At 36.1% G+C, this 20785-nt stretch overlaps 2 protein-coding genes across 2 annotated transcripts; one reads left to right on the top strand and one right to left on the bottom strand.

The window, feature by feature from the left end:
- Nucleotides 1-2394: 2394 nt before the first annotated feature.
- On the bottom strand, nt 2395-5664 carry Plap (phospholipase A2 activator protein). The gene is made up of 8 exons (XM_017613719.1): nt 5331-5664; nt 4402-5268; nt 4147-4333; nt 3870-4075; nt 3657-3811; nt 3395-3473; nt 3174-3316; nt 2395-3101 (listed from the first exon to the last, which is right to left on the bottom strand). The coding sequence occupies exons 1-8, from the start codon at nt 5483-5485 to the stop codon at nt 2536-2538; spliced, it is 2358 nt and encodes a 785-aa protein (XP_017469208.1). The 5' UTR covers nt 5486-5664; the 3' UTR covers nt 2395-2535.
- Nucleotides 5665-11162: 5498 nt separating this feature from the next.
- On the top strand, nt 11163-12660 carry LOC108361165 (odorant receptor 74a-like). The gene is made up of 5 exons (XM_017613728.1): nt 11163-11515; nt 11571-12096; nt 12168-12263; nt 12323-12505; nt 12581-12660. Exons 1-5 carry the CDS (start codon nt 11163-11165, stop codon nt 12629-12631), a joined length of 1209 nt encoding a protein of 402 aa, XP_017469217.1. The 3' UTR covers nt 12632-12660.
- The last annotated feature ends 8125 nt before the right edge of the window (nt 12661-20785 follow it).

The raw sequence follows: 20785 nt of genomic DNA on the forward strand, positions 1-20785 counted from the left end.
TAAATTTAAACATATTTCATGACCAACTTTTATTTTTCTAAGCAATTTTAAAGTTTAAATCAATGAAATAGCTTTAACATTTAAAAAAAAAAACTGCTATGTAGTACGAAAATAAATCTCTTTTGAGGCAAGGATAGCTTCATTATTCCACAGGTTTATATTAAAATCTCGTCTTATATTTCACTGCATGTGGTTCAGACAATTTTCGGTGAGACCACTTAAATAATAATCCTCTAAATTTGAAAGACCGGAGCCTACACCATGACCCTAGCTCCTCAGCCTAGCCGCTCTAAACAGCGCTCCGTCAAACCGATGGTATGTGTACTGCTCGATGTCTGTTCTCCAGTCGTGCAAGTGCCGTCTCACGTCTCGAAACAGAGCGTTCTTGGGGTGTTCCCCACGGTGACATTCGCGAGGAGTTGTCGCGATAGCATGGTATTTGGCTGTTTCGCCGCCAGTATCTGGGTTTCTTAGTGGAGATGACAGCCTGTAGCTGCATGTAGAACTGGGTTCTGGCGGGTTTGCAGGTTTCTCCGCTGCGTGTTGCTCGTTTCTGCCGACTATACTGGTGCAATCGCTTTGTACGTAGTGAGCAGGGTCTCCTTGTCGGCTCCCCAGGTGCTGCCGGCTAGCGACTTGATGACTTTATTCCTGGCTCGTAGTTTGCTACAGGTGGTTAAGGCGTGCACTGAGAAGGACAAGTGGCTGTCAAACGTGATTTTGGGATGGTTGATGGTCGGTATTCTGGCGCCAACGATGTAGACGTCCCGTTCAAGCGTGGTCTTTGCGAAATGTGTGGTAATGGGTTTCGCGACAGAGATTTTGAAGTTTCAGGAGTAAAAAGATCGGGAAGTCAGTGGTTTCGCCGTAAGGCTGTCAATGTTTTGCCCCATTGCCATGATCGTACAATCATCAGCGTGGCTCAGAGAGTTAACTCCAGTAGGCGGCAAGGGGAATTTCGCCACCTACGTATTAAACAGTGTCGGCGAGAGTAATTCACTTTAAAGGAAGACCCCGTGCAATTCTGCGGGGCTTCAACTCATGATTAACGTCCACACAGATAGCTGGTTATTTACATTTTCGTCCGAACTAGAAGCAACGAAGTCTTGGTAGCGGTACTACTAAGCCCCACCTATATCGGTTCACCATTCAATCATTGACAAGCTCAACTAACGGACCCAGGAAACGGGCTGTTTCAATGGGGTCGGACCAAAGCGAGAGGGGTGTTGGTTGAGTGGGATTGAGCTTGGCAGTTGAAGCTCCATCACTGAGACAGGTGGCTACCACGGCTTTCATAGACCCGGAGTTGTTGTTGTTGTAGCGGCTACAACAACCCCGCACAGATCGGTTAATATTTCTGTCGTTGTCGCCAAGCTCCACTAACGGAAGCCCCAGGAAGCGTGCAGCCTCAATGGGGTCGGTCCACAGGGACAAAGGCGTTAGTGTTGTCGGGTTTTCCGAGCATACGAAGAGATGTTTCGAGTCGTGGGGTGTCTCCGCATGCCGGACACTCATTAGGAATATCTGCGTCTAATCTGCTCAGGTATGAGTTTAACCTGCTGCAGTAGCCAGAGCGAAGTTGGGCTATTGTGGTTATAGGCGAGGAGTCGTGGTAGGCGGTGACCGATTCTCTATGAATGTCGTTGATCGCTCGTCGATACGTCGTCGGGTCCAGCGGTTGGTCGATGTATGTCTGGACCGAAGCTCTATATATGAATAGGAGTCCCCTGACGTGCCTAGGCGGAGGCCCCTCCCCTAACAAGGATCTGTTGGGGTGTTCACTTCTGTGGCACCCCACCAGAAACTGCTTACAGAGCATTTGTGGGTAGTGCTCAGGCGACATCAGAAGGCACCCTGTCGCTGTCCGTAGTGCGGCGTTCTGCGGACAAGTCTGTAGCTTCGTCGACTGCTAGTCCCCGCACGATTCACCTTTTCGAATGCCATTGACAGGTCAACTGCGACTAGAACCGTCCTGTCACATGAACTTTATCGCTCCTGAAAGTAAGAGTGAAGTCCCATTTTCGACGACTGTGCATTTGAATCCAATTTAGCTGTAAACTCATTTTTAATTCAACAACTTGGGCCAAAATAAATCTATTCGCGCTACTAAGTAATATACGGGTTTTAAAGATATTTTCTTTACGTTTCTCTTATATGTTTTAATTTTGAATCAAATCAGACTCTACCTATGGTTTTTAGATATATTCCAATCGTAGCTACACCTATATGCCAACTTTAGGATTATACACATTTCCCTTTTTAATCAAATTTGACTGTAAATACTCACATATAAGCATCTCGAATGCCGCACCATCTACCTGGAATTTTGTGGAATTTGAGCTCAACTTGGTAATTTTCGAGTTTGGAAAGTACATACAAACAGACAAAAAAACATGGGTTTTTGTGACTTTGTCCACTTTTTTATTTTTTCTTTCTAGCAAATCGAAGTACTTAAGTTTTTGCTTGACAATGAAAACTAGACCCAACGTGTTTTTATATATATCATTCGTTTGAAATTGTGTGCGTACAACTCACTCAAAAGGTGGCCAGCAATGCGCTGCCTACAGAATTCAGTTTCGCGTATACTCCCGCCTGTGGTGTATTAGTTAATTCGCGTATTTTATCTATTACATAGTCCACTGAAACAACAATAGCCACAGTTTCTTGACCAAATGGTGTAGTTGTTAAATTGCCAATGGCTTGAAACGCGCGATAACATGCCTCCAAGTCAGTAGCCCATTTCAGCAATTCCACAATGCCTTCAGTTACCACACGACAACATTCGCTGCTTGCAACGCTAAGCGTTTGCGATATTGTAACATTCAAATAAAAGGTTGCAATGGCGATTTGCAAATTCGCACTTCCACTCTTTATCTCATTAATGTGTCCAGTTATGGTCTCCAATCGTGGTTGGACTTGCCTTCTGCCTGTTTCGTGGCACATTATATTTGCTAAGCAACGCACTATCATTAAAGTATTTGCGGCAGAGGATTTAAAGTTCGGCAGTATGGTATCTAGGAAATTATATGAGTTTAAAATGGAAAAGATCGGCTCATGACGTATTGCCAAACGCGACACATCAAGTACGGGAAAAAGAATGTCTGTAAATTTAAGTTGAATAGTAATAAGATATCGAATGGATTTATTGATTATTCGAACTTAAAGACACATACCATTGGGCCAACGTAACAAATGCTGCAACGCTTCAATTGAGTTAGTGTCTACTTCAGGCGTAGGAGCAGTTAGGGCTATGACCGCGTTTAACAATATTTCCGAAACCTTTTCGCTCTCATTAGTTAGCTTATTATTAAATTCTCTATATATAAAGGAAGAAATATGTAAGCAAGTCTGAACAGTTGTTTACATATGCACTGAAATGGCCCATAATACTCACTTCAATTTGTCCAGCACCTTGGCGGAATCGCAATTGTCGAAAGTTAAATATTTACGGACGGGAAAATGCCTTTCACTACCTGGAAAGTATAAAAATAATTCAATTTATTTTTTACATACTTTGAAAATATCAGGTAATTTATAAAATAAGGTATAATAATTTGAATTTGATAATTAGTAAAGACATATCTAGGTTTATAACACGATGGTTAATAATATTTCATTTATGAATTAATATATATTCTACATAATTAACACATTACCTTTAATGAAATTGACTTCCGGTTTTGAATGCGAATTTGTAGTAGAGTAGCTTGAACCACCGGTAAATGGGTCAACATTACCTGTCGAGTTATAATTTTGGTTACCACCACCAGGGACGTATCTTGATCCCCCCGTGAATGGATCCTGATACCCACTTGGAAAATAATATAAAGATTAAAATTTTTTTCTTAGCACTATTTGCTTTTACTTACCTGGTAGTGGGTTGAGTCGACATATTAGAAGCACCACTCGAATTTTTTACTATGAAGTTAGCTACTTGATCTAAGTAAGCCTGTGGCAAATTGTTACGATGTATAAATGCTTGCGCTGCTTGCCAAGGGTCCTCACCACGGTTGTAAGGCAATTTTATCGGCGGTTCTGTATCAGAGATGTCGACCGAAAACACATAGTCGTATTCCTGCCAAGCAATTATATTTCAAAATTGCATTTCAATTAGCTATATGAAAAGATACCAAAAAAAAAACATACTTTGCCTTCATACAAAGCTTTTCCGGAAGTGGCTTGCGTGCCTCCTGTTGCACCAGTAACATCACCAACCAAAGTCCATTCACCTAACCCCCAGGTATAACATTTCACTGAACCATCGGGGTGGCGCACCATTTTGGTTTGTCCTTCTCGCGTACCGTTCGTAAGTAAAGCTTCAGGACCTGGTAAACTAACATAGTATGTTTAAAATTTTTTACTAATTTATTTATTAACCATAAAATAAAACCAAAATCTTACTCAGTCTTTTTAACGCCACCGATTTCGTCGCTCATTTGAGCTTTCCTTGTTTCAACGGCATGCAAAAATCCTTTCATAGTCAACTCGTTGGCATAACGTGCGGGATCTTTCGTAAATACACGAACTACTCCATCACTAGAACCAGTTACAATGTCGCCATTGTTAAGACAAGCTACTGACCAAACAGATTGTGCGGGATGTAAAATAGCATCGCCCAACTCTTGGCCATTTTGCAAGTCCCACATGCGCAGAGTGCTGTCTTCGCCACAGGATACAATTACATTTTTACCCAATGCGCGATTAGCTGCTAATGAGTAAATATAATTTGTATGACCACTCAACTCTTGCACGCATTCACCGTCTTCATTCCAATACTTTATAAGCGCATCATTAGCGCAGGAAACCAGCGAATTATTATTTAAAGTCAAAATACCACGTACACAATCCGTATGCCCTTTTAACATGCGTAACTTTTCACCCTTGGCATTCCAGTAGTATATGCATTTGTCCGCGGCTCCAGTGATATATTTTTTTACTTCTGCCAAGCAAGCGACTGACCAGACTGCCGCTTCGTGGCCACGCAAGACCACTGAAGTTACACCTCCATTTTGATCGATAGTCCAAATTCGGGCCGTACTATCCCAACTACCTGTGATAAGTGTTTGCGACTCAGCGCCTCCTGCTATTGAACATACGGTGGATTCGTGGCCTTTGAGCGTTAAGATTGGTACAAAACCGGCCTCCTTGTATATAGCGACTGTGGCATCATTACTACCAGTGCAGATCCACTTTTCGGCTTCAATGTAGCAAACACAAGCAACAAAATTTTTGTGGTCTTGAAAAGTCACAGATTCCGCATATGCTTCACTAAATTAAATGTCCATTATCTTCACTGTGGGCATAAAAAAACTAATATATAATTGGCTCACCCCATGCGTTTCCATAATTTCACAGTTTTATCGCGAGAGCCCGAAATTATAACTTGCCCTTCCGTTGTGTCCTCACCGGCCGCAACAGAGCGTACATCCATAGAATGACCAAGCAATTCGCAACTTAGTTTGTATTCGTTGAGCGTTGTTGCCATTTTACTCGTGCATATATCAAATCCTTTTAAGAATTCGAACTACTACTATGGCCTGATTAAAATAATAACACTGGTGTCTGGCGTTAGTAAATCGTAAACTTGCCCAGTTGTAAAAATTACTATGATAAAGCGATAATGGAAGCAAATGTCAGGCCAGAGAATGTCTATGATTAGTGATGTGCTGAATTTTCGGTACCCAATACTCGGCACCCATTACTTCAGAACGATTTCGGTACCCAATACTTCTTTCCCGGTACCCAATACCGATTCTATACATAATTGCAGCTTTTTGACATAATTCTCAATAGAATATCTGTCAAAATAGTTACATCGACTTTGNTACATAATTGCAGCTTTTTGACATAATTCTCAATAGAATATCTGTCAAAAAAGTTACATCGACTTTATTTCGACTATGAATATGCTTCACAATTAGTACGAGTAAGGCGATGGTTTCCCAAAAAAAACAATTTGTACTAAGCAATGTGGAAACCACATATCAAACCACTCATCGCCTTCTTGATATTGTCACAACAGTAAGCTACCATTTTATCAGTTTCCACCTTCGTAGATCTAAAATTTAAGAAAAATGCTTTGACGGATGAAGGAAGGCCTACAAAGACAACATCGGCCGATTCATCTAGAAAAAAATGTTTCAAATAAGGAAGGGTTTCTCTGCATTGTGGCTATGGAAAATGGAAATTAAAACCTTAATTAGCTCCTACACTTGCTTTTGATAGGCTAGGCTCCCCTAAACAGCTTTTATTTTTGGTCTACATGCGTTCTTATTGGAAGCCTAAACATTTCGGTACCGAGTATCGAAAGTATTGGATACTTTTTAAATCGGTACCGAGTATCGATCAATACAAACATTGGGCGGATGCATTCAGCGACATCTAGCAGAGGGTAGTATCAACACTATTTCGCTATCAAACGTAAAATGTATTGAAGTCACTATTGCTGTATTTAACCAAAATTCATTGTTTTATTTAAATTTTTTTTGCTTGGCTTTTAAACTAATTCGATTTCCCTTATAAACCTTAGGGCCGTAATAAATCTTACAAAACCTTAGGACTGAAAAATTTTACAATAGTGTAAACATAAAAAAATATATCTATAATGCTGGGTTTCCACTCTGCATTAATTGGCTGGCACTTAAATGACCAAGTTAGCCATTAAAAATATTCGTGCCATTACGTTATAAAAATAGTAATTAAGTTCATTTCCACATGGCATTTTTTAAATGGCACCAATTTTTTGCAATTTCAATGCTTAGCGGATATTCGGTATAAGCTGCATATGAAGGGGTTAGAATCATAACGGTCTAAGTGACATTTTTTGAAAATATAATAACATGTCCCCACCAAAAAGTTAACCATCTCAAATCGAACTTAACCACATCACTAACTATTACTGTCCACACTGCGGTTTGAGGTTTATAAAACAGTAAAAATGTAAAGAATAGTGTTCGGACCTCCAAAACTCGATTCAGGACTAAATCACTGCAAAAATCGGGGTAAGAACATCGGGCTAAAGTTACTGGAAGCCAAATGTTGAAGGTAATTACTCAAGTTCTAATGAAAGTTAATAACAATTTGTGTGACAAGATCAATGCGCATGCCACAAATAGGCTGAGCCAGTGGTTCCCAACCTTTTACAACTGGCGTCCCATCTTTCCTTATCGTAATACCTCTACGGTCCATCGGCCCATGTTGAAGTAAAAACCCAAAATTTGTATCCCATCCCTTCCTTGTGTATGTATTAGTTACCATCAAATATTGCAAATAGACTGGCAATATAATATTAAATATGAATTTCAATCCGCCGGGAAGAACAAGTTTTCTTTGTGGCCTTAATACGGATACGATTTAGTGACCGCACACAGCCGGAAGAGTATGAAAGTACGTGAAATATAGGAGAAAAGGTTGTTTTATTTCCTATCCCATAAAAGGAAACTTTTCCAATTAGTTTGCTATAATGCCTGATTTCCATTGAAATTTTCTCTCTGACGTTAGGATTTTCAAAAGGACTTTCAAAAATATATGATGAGTCCAAAAAAAAAGTGATAAAAAAATTCAGTCCTATGTGGAATAATAATATGGGTCCCAAAGGAAAGAGAAAATTCTGTAGAATTAGAAAAATGTAAGTCCTTTGGTTCACAAGGAGGAACAGGTATTGACAATGTCCTTTTGATTAAATTTTTTTAAGCTAATAAAGTTAGAAGGATTAGAGGATGTGGTCGTTAAAATACATTTTTTTTTTCAAAAATACTTGTTGCAAATTTTCAAGGATATTCAAGAATAAAATTCAAAAGGAGTTTTTCAGTATCTATTTGTCCTTATTCACTAAAAACTTTTTCAATTCTACAGAATTTTCTATTTTATATGATACCCACATTATTAGTCTTCATTGCACTGAGTTTTTTAAATATTTTTTTGAATTAATCATATCTTAAAAAATTCAAAGTTCTTTTAAGAAAAATCCTGACGTCAGAGGGAAACACTAAAAACCGAGTTACACAATTTGCGGCCCATAGTTTCGCGAATACATTATTATTTTTTTTATGTGCGAAATTGCAAAATTGTAAAATTGCTGTTTTTAAGTAAGAACACAATAGGTTCATTCCTTATCTTTTCTGACTAAAATCTGAAAAGTGTCAAAATGCAAGAAAGGAAGGACAATTTGCTCACTAAATGAGAATAAAAGGAAAAAGCAAAGAAACATAAAAAGCCAAATTTGTATTCCGAAGAATGGCAACCACAAAACTAATGTCAAATAAAAATAGAAATGTATGTACAAAACACATTCATACAAGCACAATCACAATAAACGCTTACTATATCCATTATTTTTTGCCTCCTTCCATACTTCACAAAAAGGAAAGCTTATCAATTCACCGGAATATTTTTATTTTATTATTTTTTTATGTACATATGTTACCGCATAACTTTGGACCACGTTAGCCGATTTCTATAATTCTTTTTTTAAAGGAAAAGTGTTATCTCACAAGTGGTCCTATACTAATTTGATTTAAATCCGATCATTGGATTATGAAGAAATTATCGGTAATCTTAAAGTTTTACATGAGAATTGAAGTCGGTTTTATTTGCTGATAAAAAATTACTTGTGAGTTTTTAGATCATTCTAATTTTTCGTTTATTCTTTAATTTCCGTTAATTTAAATTCAGTTGCGTTTCAAACTTTTCAAGATTTCGCCAGCAAAAATTCTTCTGACTACTTCGGACTGAAGAGAGTCACAGTTGCTCTCTCATTTTGGCTGTCATTTTCAAGTTAAGAAACACTTTTTGGACTAAATCTGACTACTTCGGACCACTTCGGACAACTAATATTATTGAGCCTTTTGGGGCTGTTTCAATTGAACTAACACGTCAATGTCAGCATCGAGTGAAGTTATTTTTAATCTTATGTTTTTGTTATCTTGTTTTTTTTTTTTAGGATCGATTTGCGATCCACTAGTGGGAACCGATGCTCTAGACCCTTTAAATTGCATTGCCATTCTGATTAGAAGTATGTTGAAAGTTTCAAGTCTCCAGCTTGCCGGGAAGTTAGTTAAAATCGATTGGAAATTTCCAGGGGATGAGCAAGTTAAATAAACGCTTGTAAAAATTTGGTTTGATTAATTTAGGTTATGGTTTTTGGACGAAAAATATCAAATTAAGATGCCCTTGGGGAGTATGCACAAAATTTTAGTGATCTTAGGAAGATTTGTAACACATGCATGTGTGTATTCTGAAATTTAATTCCAGCAAAGGCGTATTTCTTTGTATGCAAATCCAGTTACGTGTTAAAGCTTAAACAGGCGGCAGCGTTGATCCGGATCAACTCGGACTTAATCCGAATCAACTGCAGTTAATTCTCGAGTTGTTGATCCGGATCACCGCTGCCGTCTGTTTTATGCTTTTATCCATTGAGGATTTGTTTCTCATTTTAGGCAGAAGGGATATGTGTCTTCTTTTTCGACTCTGCTAACCGTTATTTTGGACACTTTAATGCTTACAACAGCTGTCAAAGCTCTAAGAATTTTTTNAAATCCAGTTACGTGTTAAAGCTTAAACAGGCGGCAGCGTTGATCCGGATTAACTCGGACTTGATCCGAATCAACTGCAGTTAATTCTCGAGTTGATCCGGATCACCGCTGCCGTCTGTCTATGCTTTTATCCATTGAGGATTTGTTTCTCATTTTAGGCAGAAGGGGATATGTGTCTTCTTTTTCGACTCTGCTAACCGTTATTTTGGACACTTTAATGTTTACAACAGCTGTCAAAGCTCTAAGAATTTTTCGCCGAATTTTCAATGTTTCCGAATTTCTGCGCCATTTTTATGTCTTATTCTTCAAGATTCTACAAGAAATTATCAATATTAATACTTTTGATATAATCTCTCAGCGAATAATAGAAATAAAAAAATAATCGTTGTTTGGGATCGAAAAAATAAAAATCAGATAGTAATTATTTCTGTTGAGCGAAAAAATTTAAATTAGTATAACTAGAAGAGCGCGGGTGATAATTTGCTTTTGGTTTTCATTTTGGATACAATGAGAAAAAAATCAACAAAAAATTGGTTAATATTACCAAATTCAAACTTGAAAACGAATCAACGTCGATTTTTTGTTTGCTGGGTTGAAGCTGCTTCGGCCGATGAGAAGAAAAACTAAAGATTGTTTTCTTTTTTCCCTCCTACGCGTTTCAACGCATTTCGCGTCTTCCTCAGGGAGTCTGGTCGAAGTCGATTTTTCCGTTTGAAAATGCTTATAAATGTCTCTTCAAATGTTCAACTTCAATCAGGTTTCTTCGTCGTTTGATTTGGTTCCGCACTTCACAGATGCTTTTTCGTAATTAACAAAAACCAAAAACAGAAAAGAAATAAAAATTATGTGCTGCCGCTGACGGCATTCGCACTGGAACCTGCTGGCGACAACAAATAACAGCAAGCACCTCTACGCGTTGAGCCACAGCTAGGCATACGAATTTGTTTTCAAATGTTCAGCTTGAATCACATTTCTTACAACCGGTGTATTAACCACGAAAATACCAAACAATAACTTGTTTGAAAAAACCATTGTACTTTTGGTTCGGTTTTATGGCTATTCAGAGACAGCTCAGTCGATGTAATATGCTTAGAAAAAGCACTACATATAATGACTGTACTCGGTAGTGCTTAAAAAATCGGGGTTTTGGAATTACGGCACCACTACGGCACACGCAAACGCGCCATACGAGATTGTACCAACAAAGTGCAGTTCCGCGAAGGATTCTAATGGGGTAGGGTTCGAATCCTCACGTATGGGCCTGCAGTGCGGCAAGACACCGCGGCCACGAAGCCTTTCTGCCCAAGGTATTCTTCCATGGCTTTAACGATTGTGTTCTGCTGTTTTATGCTCAATATTTCCAATTGGGTAGTTCAAGAAAGTCAAAATAAAAAATTCCTATTGCCTAAACAAAATTTGTCAAAAGTTCACAACAAACTTTTAGACCAAACAAATTACAGTATGTAATGACTTAATTATGGCGCCCACATATGCACCTACAATTATATGCGTGTATTTATGTATATGTATACTTTTGTATATGTCCCACTGTGCTCAGTGAAACAGCGTACGTTAAAAGAAATACTCATTATCTTCTGGAGCTCATAACGTTTTGTGACCAACGCCGAAATGTTGTATCGTCCAAATGTATCTAATAAAGAATTGATTCCACTCTCTTGGCCCTTAGCTGCCTATAGATTGTTGAACAATATTTGTTGGCCACTTCGTGATGGGGCAAATCTACCGGAGCGGCTATTCGATCGTTTCTGTTGGTGGTTGTGCTTCATCATATTCATACAACACAACGATGCTGAACTACGTTACATTGTTGTGAATAGAGATGATTTGGATCAGATGCTAACTTGTGTGCCAGAATATTTGATTTTGATAGAAATCCATATTCGTGCTTTCCAGCTGGGCTTAAAGAAGGACGACTTCAAGACATTCCTCAAAAAATTCTATGCTGAAGTCTATGTAGACAAGTGGGTAAAACACTGTGCAACTATATATTGTATACTCGTCTTTTGTCTTTGGCAGATCTTCTCATCCCAAACTCTATGCGAATATACAGCAACGCTTGCGTCCGATTTGGTTTTTTTCGGCTTTATATTACATGACCTTGTCATCGTTTTTTCTAACTCTGTTGAACAACAACTTAAACAATGCAAAGGAACCACTTTATAAAATGTACTATCCATTTGATATTACACCCCATGCCATTTATGTGGCTATTGTGTTCTCGAATATTTGGGTTGGTCTCATTGCGATAACAACGATATCTGGCGAAGACAACTTACTGTCCGAAGTGATGTTACATTTGAACGGACGCTTCCTGTTGTTGCAGCAAAAGTTGCGTGACGATACTAAACGTCTGCTGGACGAGGCAAATGGTAAAAATGTAGATGCAGATGATCTTAGTCGCCAGATCGTAGAGGCTATCCGGGAGAACGAACGATTGTACAAATTCGCCAAAGAGTTTGAACGCGAATTCTCTTTTCGCATATTCACCAATTTATCCTTTAGTGCGATGCTGCTGTGTGCTTTGGGCTTCAAAGTGTACACGGTGAGTAGTGCATTTTAGAAAAATCAAAGTGACTTGGGACCGGAGCCTGATATTCGGTCTATCGCATTTAGAATCCGATGAGCAGTTTTGGTTTCATGTTTTGGATCTGTGCTAAGGTGATGGAAATGTTGTTGATCGGTCAGTTAAGCTCAACACTGATCGCCACAGTAAGTAGTAAGAGTTGAACTGCTAACTCAATGGAATTGATATTTGTCTTTTCCGCTAGACCAATCAAATAAGTTCTGCCTTTTACGAATCCAGCTGGGAATTGGTTATACATCAGTCTAAGGATTCGAATGCAAATGTACGTTTGATGAAATTACTGGTGCTGGCGATTGGTACCAGTCAGAAGCCATTTACTTTGTCTGGACTCAATTATTTTAGCGTTTCTTTGACGGCTGTATTGAAGGTAAGAAATATATGTATGTATGTACGTATTTAAGAAACTAATGGTTTGTGCATTCTCTTTATCGTCCCATTAAAGATATTGCAAGGAGCTGGTTCATATTTTACATTCCTGACTTCATTGCGTTAAGTAAACTGGTAATTAAATAATGGAACTTTCTATGAGAAATAGAATATATGTATGTAAATAATACATAGTATGTATTAGATAGATACATACATATGAATGTATACATACGTACATAAACTTATGAACATTTATATACATATACCCTGCATGAAACGGGGCTAGTTTATAGCTAACTATTAACTACCCAGCAGTCAACTAGTTATTACTTTCTATTACTTATTTCCTTGGGCGCTAACTAACTACTTTTGAAGGCCGATGGTCGCAAAAAAGTGAGTGCATTAGATGTCAACTAACTAACTAACTTTTAGCTAACTATTTTTGGACATAAAAGATCAATAAAAAATTTTGTTTTTTTTTAATTTTTTACGTTTTTATTTATTTACTTTACTTAGCATTACATATTTGCTTATTTGTTTACATGTTCTTTTGTAGGTGGTCCCTTATTTGAATTCCATCAGACATAATATCAAAATGATAATATAAAATTTCGATCTTTATTCTATTTGTCCTGAATTCGAGAAAGCATCTGCGAAGTGCAGAAAAATGTGTACTCAAAGTAATTTTTGTATGGGGATATTTAGACAGAAGAGTGTTTAAAGAAAACAAACTGCCGATAACGTCTGCATGACACCTGCACGACTTTAGAACTCACTTAAAATTAGTTTTGTCATAGCTACTTAAAAGTTAAGTATTTATCGAAATCCCGCAAAAAAAAAATAACTACAAGTTGGTTATCTTTTTACAATTGATAATTTTTTTTTTATTCAGGGTATATATTTGTACATACATCTGTATATGTATCTATGTATGTATGTATGTATATACAGCGTGGCGACGAATAACTGTTATCTAGGTTTTTTTTTTGGAAAAATAAAAGGTTCTTTATAGATTTTGCGAAGAAAGTATTTTATTGTTAATTTACTTAGATTCAAAACTATTATCTTCCATTATCATTAGCTAATTTCATCTATTTTATAGAGAATCTTCATTTGGTCTAACATAATCCATTCGAACAACCCTATTCAATTTTTTTTTTTTTTGTGTTTTTTATACTGAGTTTAAGAAATATACCTGAAAAAGACTTATGTGCCGCATGTACTTATAACAGCTATTCGTCGCCACGCTGCATTTATGTACTTTAAACTATCTGCAATGTGAATTTTGTTTGAATGTCAATAAAATATTTACTGCTATTCTTCCACTTGTATGAATGAATATAAATACATATGTATGTAAGTATATATGGGATATTTATATTCAGTTTCCAGGAAAAGATGCAGAGCAATGATGTAATATGTATACATAATTACGCTGACCATCCGTACTTTATTTCAAAGGACAATCCTTTTTATCGTGATACTGCGCTTTGACTTCATTTATTTTTCTAATAATCGATTTTGTCCTTTATTTCAACACTTGTTATTTGAAAGTACTTTTTTCGATACGATGCCCAACGTTAATGATTGTCATATATTACAGCCTAGCAGATAGAAATTTTGAAAAAAAGTTGAGAGAATGCAAACAAATTGGAGAGCTCATCTTTGTCATTTATCTTGCCGAGGCGTGTGAATTCACCATTCTTATTGAATGTAGGGAAAAAACATAAAATGAAGAAAGTGCGAAGTTAATTTTGTTCTACTAAAGGATTCTTAGTCCGATTGGCAATCGTTTAAGATATGCTTCAAAGTACGGGGCCGTACTTAGAACAAGCCAGGGAGGGCAGCGGCAGAAAGTGCTCGATGCTCTTTGCCTTCTCGTTCCTGCAACAAACGTAGAAGTAATTAGAGAGTAAGCCTTTACACTCTTCGTTCATTCCCTTCATTATTTTAGTTGATGGAGAGACGATCAAGGGAAACTCAGAGACAGAGATCCGTTTGCCCACAGAGATCGTGGCCCACCTGTGGCTGTGTCGTTCAATAAAAACAGATTGTTGCACAGTAGGTATTAATTGTAAGCCTTGTTTTTAAGAGTAAACGGTGATGGAGTATTTTATTACAGGAGAGCAGCCTTCGTTATACATATATCTTAATTCAGCTTGGAAGCCCACAGTAGTCTGGTAGATGCAGGCTAATGCTCAGAAGTAGTTATATCGAATGGGTGGGTGTTGCCGCCTTTACTATTTAGCTAAGAGCCATCACTGAAAATTTTCATGGAGCTACATTATAGCTATTGGAGTAATTGTTGAAACCTTATAATCAAAGTAGGCAGGCAACATTTTTGCCTAGTACCATTTCAGCTTGATTGAAGTTTGCCTCAAAGAGGAGCGAGAGAACTTCAGGAGCTTTACTGAGTGTGGAGGGACGGGGAATTCGCTATTTTCCGCAATTTACTCGGAATTTTTAAGGGTGTACAGGTCTAACGGACCTCGGATTTGGATAGTTATAGTACACACGGAGTTAGCCAAATCGGTCAAGCTGACCTTCATTTATGCACCGAACATTGGTCGGGAATCAAAAAAGTTGAGCAAAATTCAATAAATAAATCTAAGAGCGACATTCATATTCACACACAAAAAAATCAATATATTCGCGAAACTAGGGGCCAAAGAAAGTAAAACTACGTTTTAGTTTTTGTCTCTGACTTCAGGATTTTTTTTAAGGGCTTTGAAGTTTTAAAGATATGATTATGTAATTCAAAGTTTTTTTTTTAAACTTAGTGCAATGTAGAATAACAATATGGGGTTCATTTAAAAGAAGAAATTCTGTAGAATTAAAAAAGTTAAAATTTTTTAAAATAATTTTCGGATGTAATTATATTTTCGAAATTTAGAAGTCCTAATAACTAAAAATGCAGTTTCACTATATCTGGCCCATAGTTTCGTGAGTTAATTGATTGTTTCGTGTGTGAGTAACAGGAACGTGCCTTCTCTTTTGTACGAATATGTTTTTTGATTGGATGAATTATAACTGTTGTCGCTTATTTTTATCCCCGTTCTTTGACTACTTTTTCAAAAAATATAGGTTATTGTTTAACAAAACCCGTATGAATTGAAGTTTCGAACTTTGTGCATTTAAAAAAATCAAAAAAACTTTCGTAAAAATTTCGAGCTTTTTAATTAGATTTTTTTGTAAATATCATGAGTAGGGCCCGGAATTCTATGCATTTACATATTTTTTTGGTAAGTCGTAGGAACTTAAAGGTTACCAAATGTTGCGAATTGCGAGTTTTGTGTTAAGATGACATCGATTTGTTAGTGCATATTCTGGCATATTTTGCCTTACATGCATATATAGGCATATTTTGTCAAAAAAGCATAACTATTTGCCTTTTTATTAAACGCCGTTTGCAAGAGCATTTGAGCATTCCATGCACTACCGCCAAAAAAATATAAGCGACTTTTTTGTTTTTTTTTTTAATTTTCTTTTGAAACAGATCTCCATCTAGATGCTCTACGGGCATTTCTGCATCAAAAAGAAAATTTTTGAAAAATATGTCGCTTACGTTCTTTTGGCGGTTAGGGCTCGATATGGTATACATAATCAGTTAAGGCGCTGAAGGTATTTTACCCAAAGTTACTGCACGTTACTTGTTTGGCACGCAATGCACCGCCGAGTGGCCTAAGATGTAACAGCCCGCTTCAGTGATGTTGACGATTTACGGCACTATTCTGTATCAGTGCCAAATTCTTGTCACAGTTTTTATTACGGAAAAATATATGCAAAAGTTTAAATTTGTCACTAAGCAATTTCTTGCCACCAATACAGAATTGGGCTACTAATATCGAATGGAAAAAAAGCTTTTTCTTGCACTCAACCATATTAGGTCAATAAGCCTAGAATCCAAAAGTTTAAATAACCAAAATTGACCATCAACTCAGAATCAAATTGGGAAAAATTATTTTTAAAATCTGCTTCGCGCGTCGAAGCTTTTAAGAACATGTATTCCAATATTGCTCTTCCGGCACAGCCAATACTAACGAGACGGTGAACCTGTTTAGAGGGGGGGGGGGCAAAATATTATTGCCTACATTTTATGGATCTAATTCTTAAAGATCTGATAGTGACGCTTCTTCAATATTGAAGACAAAAAAGGCAATAGCTTCAAATTCGATTGAAGCATGATTCTAGATATATCAATGCAAACTACAGCTTCCCAGTGGGAAAATGTAATGTATAGTAATCGAAAAAATAATCAGTAAAATAGCTCTTTTCACATTCGAAAATTCATTTTTTTCCCGCGCCGATGTCCTAGGAAAGTGGGGCATTCATTTTTGCATTACCAGTAATGGAGGAATGAATGTGATTTAGTATAAATTTTTTTGCGACTTTTTGGATACATTAGAATGCTGGTTACATATTAAGCAGTAATAGAATCTAGACCTACTACTGGGTTCTTGTGGGAAATAATAACTAAATTGGAAGCAAAAAAAATCATTGGCTGAGCAAGTGCATCTTGTGAAGACTGCTGTTACTACTTTTCAAGGTGTGCAGGGCGAACTTGGGTAAACAATCAGGGAAAAATTGGATACCATTCTACAAAAAATAAGAGGTTTAAGGAACTTAAGGGAATATCTGGTGTGCTAAGTAGCCACATGGCCGCAAGTGACAGCTGTTAAGCAGGCATCACACGACTTGTACATTTATACTGATTTGTACATTTTGGCAGTTACAGAGTCGTGTTGTGTGGAAATTCTTTTATTGAGTTGAACTCAAATTTCAAAACAATACCACTATGTGACTGCCAAAATGTACAAATCCGTACAAATGTACAAATCGTGTGATCCCTGCTTAATAGCTATAATCCCAACGAACTTACCCACGCCCATTACCAACAATTTGAGCCCTAAACCAGACGATTTAGACGAAGGGGCAATATTTTAAGGCACAATCATTAAAATCCATCAACAGGAAATTTTCCCAGAACCTTGTTGCGTTTGACGTGGCAACCTACGGCAGAAATTTTTGGTTCCAGTTATTTCCTTCCATTTAAATAAGTTATATATGTATGTACATATACATACTTATTCGAAATATGAACCAAATCGTACCATAAATACGGGACTTTCAAATAACTATCGAGTTTCCTGCGCCATGGGCTGTGTACCGTTAAATGCGTATTCTACTCATCAACTTTTAATGTTCTCATTATGAAGAAATCAAAAGCCAAATCTAATTATTAAGGTAGCCAAACACCGCTTCAAACTTCCAACTCTATTGTGAGGTGATTACAAATGTTTTTTCCGTTTTCAGATTTTTTGCTTTGACGAAATGTAAGTCATTGCGGTTTTGTAGCCAATTATGTTGTCTTAACTACACAGTACTTGTGAAAAGAAAAATAACAATGTTTGTAAAACGGGTAAGAAAGTATGTACATACATACCATACATACATATGTATGTTCGAAGATATTCGTTTCATTAAGTTTTGTGTGTCAGTAAATGCGATGGAATCGAATAAATAGCGTTAATAATTGAGTTGTAGGTGGAGTGTATGTATGTACATATATGCTTTCCTCGAGTGGCAGTGACACCAAATTTTAGATGACACAATTTATGGATCTGTATGTACATTAGGGTGCCCATCGAAAATGTTTTCTTGTTTTTTTTTTTTTTTGATGAGAAATACAATTGCCTATTTTTATAGATTTTTTAAAGGTCATTTAGAGGTAGCGACCTGTCGATTTAGGTCAGAAAATGCGATTTTGTAGATTTATGAGTTTTTGAATGACTATTTTTGATTCGATTTCAATGATCGAATATGATATATATAGATATATGACATATTTTTCTTAATTTTTTTAAATTTTATTTAAATTTAAATTAAAAAAACCCCTTATTTCTCTTAATATTTTTTTAAATTTTCACCATCGATAATTTCCACAATTTCCAAATATGTAGTGTCATCGAAAATTAAATCTCTATTTAAATAAACTGATAGCTCATTCATTGCAATCGCGTAAAAATTGTGGAAGTTAGGCGACTTTTCTTAAATACGGCCTTGAATTTATATTGTTTACATACATACCGAACTTTCAGATTTTTTGAGCAGTGTGGCTACGGAATTCATCAATATTTGTTCAAAATTGATATATGTATACAATCGCTCTTTAGCAAAGAAGTGGTTTTTCATAAAATTTTAGGAAAATGGGGGGCGGCAGACACACTGCTCAAAAAATCTGAAAGTCCGGTACATAAACAATATAAATTCAAGGCCGTATTTAAGAAAAGTCGCCTAACTTCTACAATTTTTATGCGATTGCAATAAATGAGCTATCAGTATATTTAAATATAGATTTAATTTTAGATAGTACTACATATTTTGAAATTGTAGAAATTATCGATGGTGAAAATTAAAAAAAAAAATTAAGAGAAATAAGGTTTTTTTTTTTTTATTTACCGGACAAAAAATCTCAACAAGCCAATTCCGACAATAAATAGATTATTATATACCATTTCAAAGGCCTATATATCTTCTTCTTAGAACATTTTCGATCTTTGACGTCGATTCAAAAATAGTCATCCAAAAAATCATAAATCTACAAAATCGTATTTTCTGACCTAAATCGAAAGGTCGCAACCTCTAAATGACCTTTAATAAAATCTATAAAAATATGCAATTATATTTCTCATAAAAACGAATAAAAATAGGGGATAGGGTCTGGAAATTTCCAAAAAATAACATTTTCGATGGGCACCCTAATGTACATACATATGTGTGTATTATTCTCATTATTATTGTGCATTACATAAATATTAGGATGATTCAACAAAATCGAAAAATTTTTTATTATTAAGTTTAAAAGGTGGCGCATCGCACCAGTTACTTGTATCTGAATGCGTCGGTTATTCGTTCAACATCAACAACCAAAGGCAGAAGGTTTTCTCGTTAGTTCGTAACGATAGAGCGATTTAAAAAGATTCATTCGGTTACAAGTAGCCGTCGTCCATTTAAGCACAAGAGGTACGAAGTGACTTATGCCACTTTCAAAATAAACGGCTCATATGTAGAAACAAATTTTTTTCAACTTTGGATTTTTTTTTCTCGTCTTTGAATTATCGAACTGAAAACTGCGATACATATTTTTGTAAGAAATTACATAGACGCTCTGCAAAAAAGTCCCACATAATTTTTTTTAAAACCTACTGGTTTAGCGGTTAAATTTATGTTATTATTACAGGTTGTTCTCTTTTAGGTAAAATAATTAAAATTATCATTAAATATTGCAAAATTTTCAACAATAAGTATCTTTGAATCGAGTTGTGATTTTTTATTAGTTTTCAATGACTCAATAGTTAGTTACAAAAAAAGGGATTTTGAAAAATAGCATGTAGAATTTACAAAAATTTAAAAATGATTTTAATAACTTTTTTTCTAACAGGGAATTACAACTTGAAGAATTTTTGTAAGCTAATTTGCAATACTAATTACCCAGACGGACTTGGTTGCTTCCAAAATTAACTTATAGCCAGGTTCTTTTTCCCCTCGTATCTAAACCTTTTAGGCAGTACATATTATACATTGTTTTTGATTCAAAAAACGCATACTGCGATTTTCGTCAAAATACTGCTTTTATACTTTTTTTTTGCAGTCTAAATACACAGTGTTCGTGGAACTACGTTATAAAAGTGCATATCGCTACCTACATAATAAGAGACTCCGCCGATCCCGTACCGTTTCCGCTCTTTGGAAAATGTGTTATTTTTTTTTTGTTAAGATTTAATTACACCTGAAAAAACGAAATCACAAATTGAGAGAAAAGGGAAATGGTAACCAATTTTTCAAATCCTTTGGTAATTTCTCATTATTCGACCAGCTTAATCAAATGCTGTTAGTCCGATTCCCATCCCCTCCAAATTTTTTAAATTTTTTTGCACTGTGTAATAAGGTGGAAGTTTCAATTCCATACAAACCAAATGCGTGACACGGTCAGCAAAAAAAAACTTCGAAAAGCAACGCTATTTTGTAGACACTTTAAACTAAAATATTGTCGTTGTGCAACTTTTTTAAATTTTTCTTATTTTTGTACAAATTGAGAAATTTGATTTCTTTTGATGGCTTTTGTTAGACATCATATCATTTTGTCTCGAGGCGTAAAAGTACTGTTTAAAATACTTTTATTTTTAAATGGAGATACTGCGAAATGGGATTTTTTCGCAGTTACATACAGTTTTTTGTCCGAACAAAGATACGAACATTTAGTATACATATGTACGTG

The sequence above is a fragment of the Rhagoletis zephyria genome, unplaced genomic scaffold (genome assembly GCF_001687245.7).
Source record: "Rhagoletis zephyria isolate East Lansing unplaced genomic scaffold, Rhagoletis_zephyria_1.1 Rzeph_scaffold_00706, whole genome shotgun sequence".
In the NCBI taxonomy this organism is placed as follows: domain Eukaryota; kingdom Metazoa; phylum Arthropoda; class Insecta; order Diptera; family Tephritidae; genus Rhagoletis; species Rhagoletis zephyria.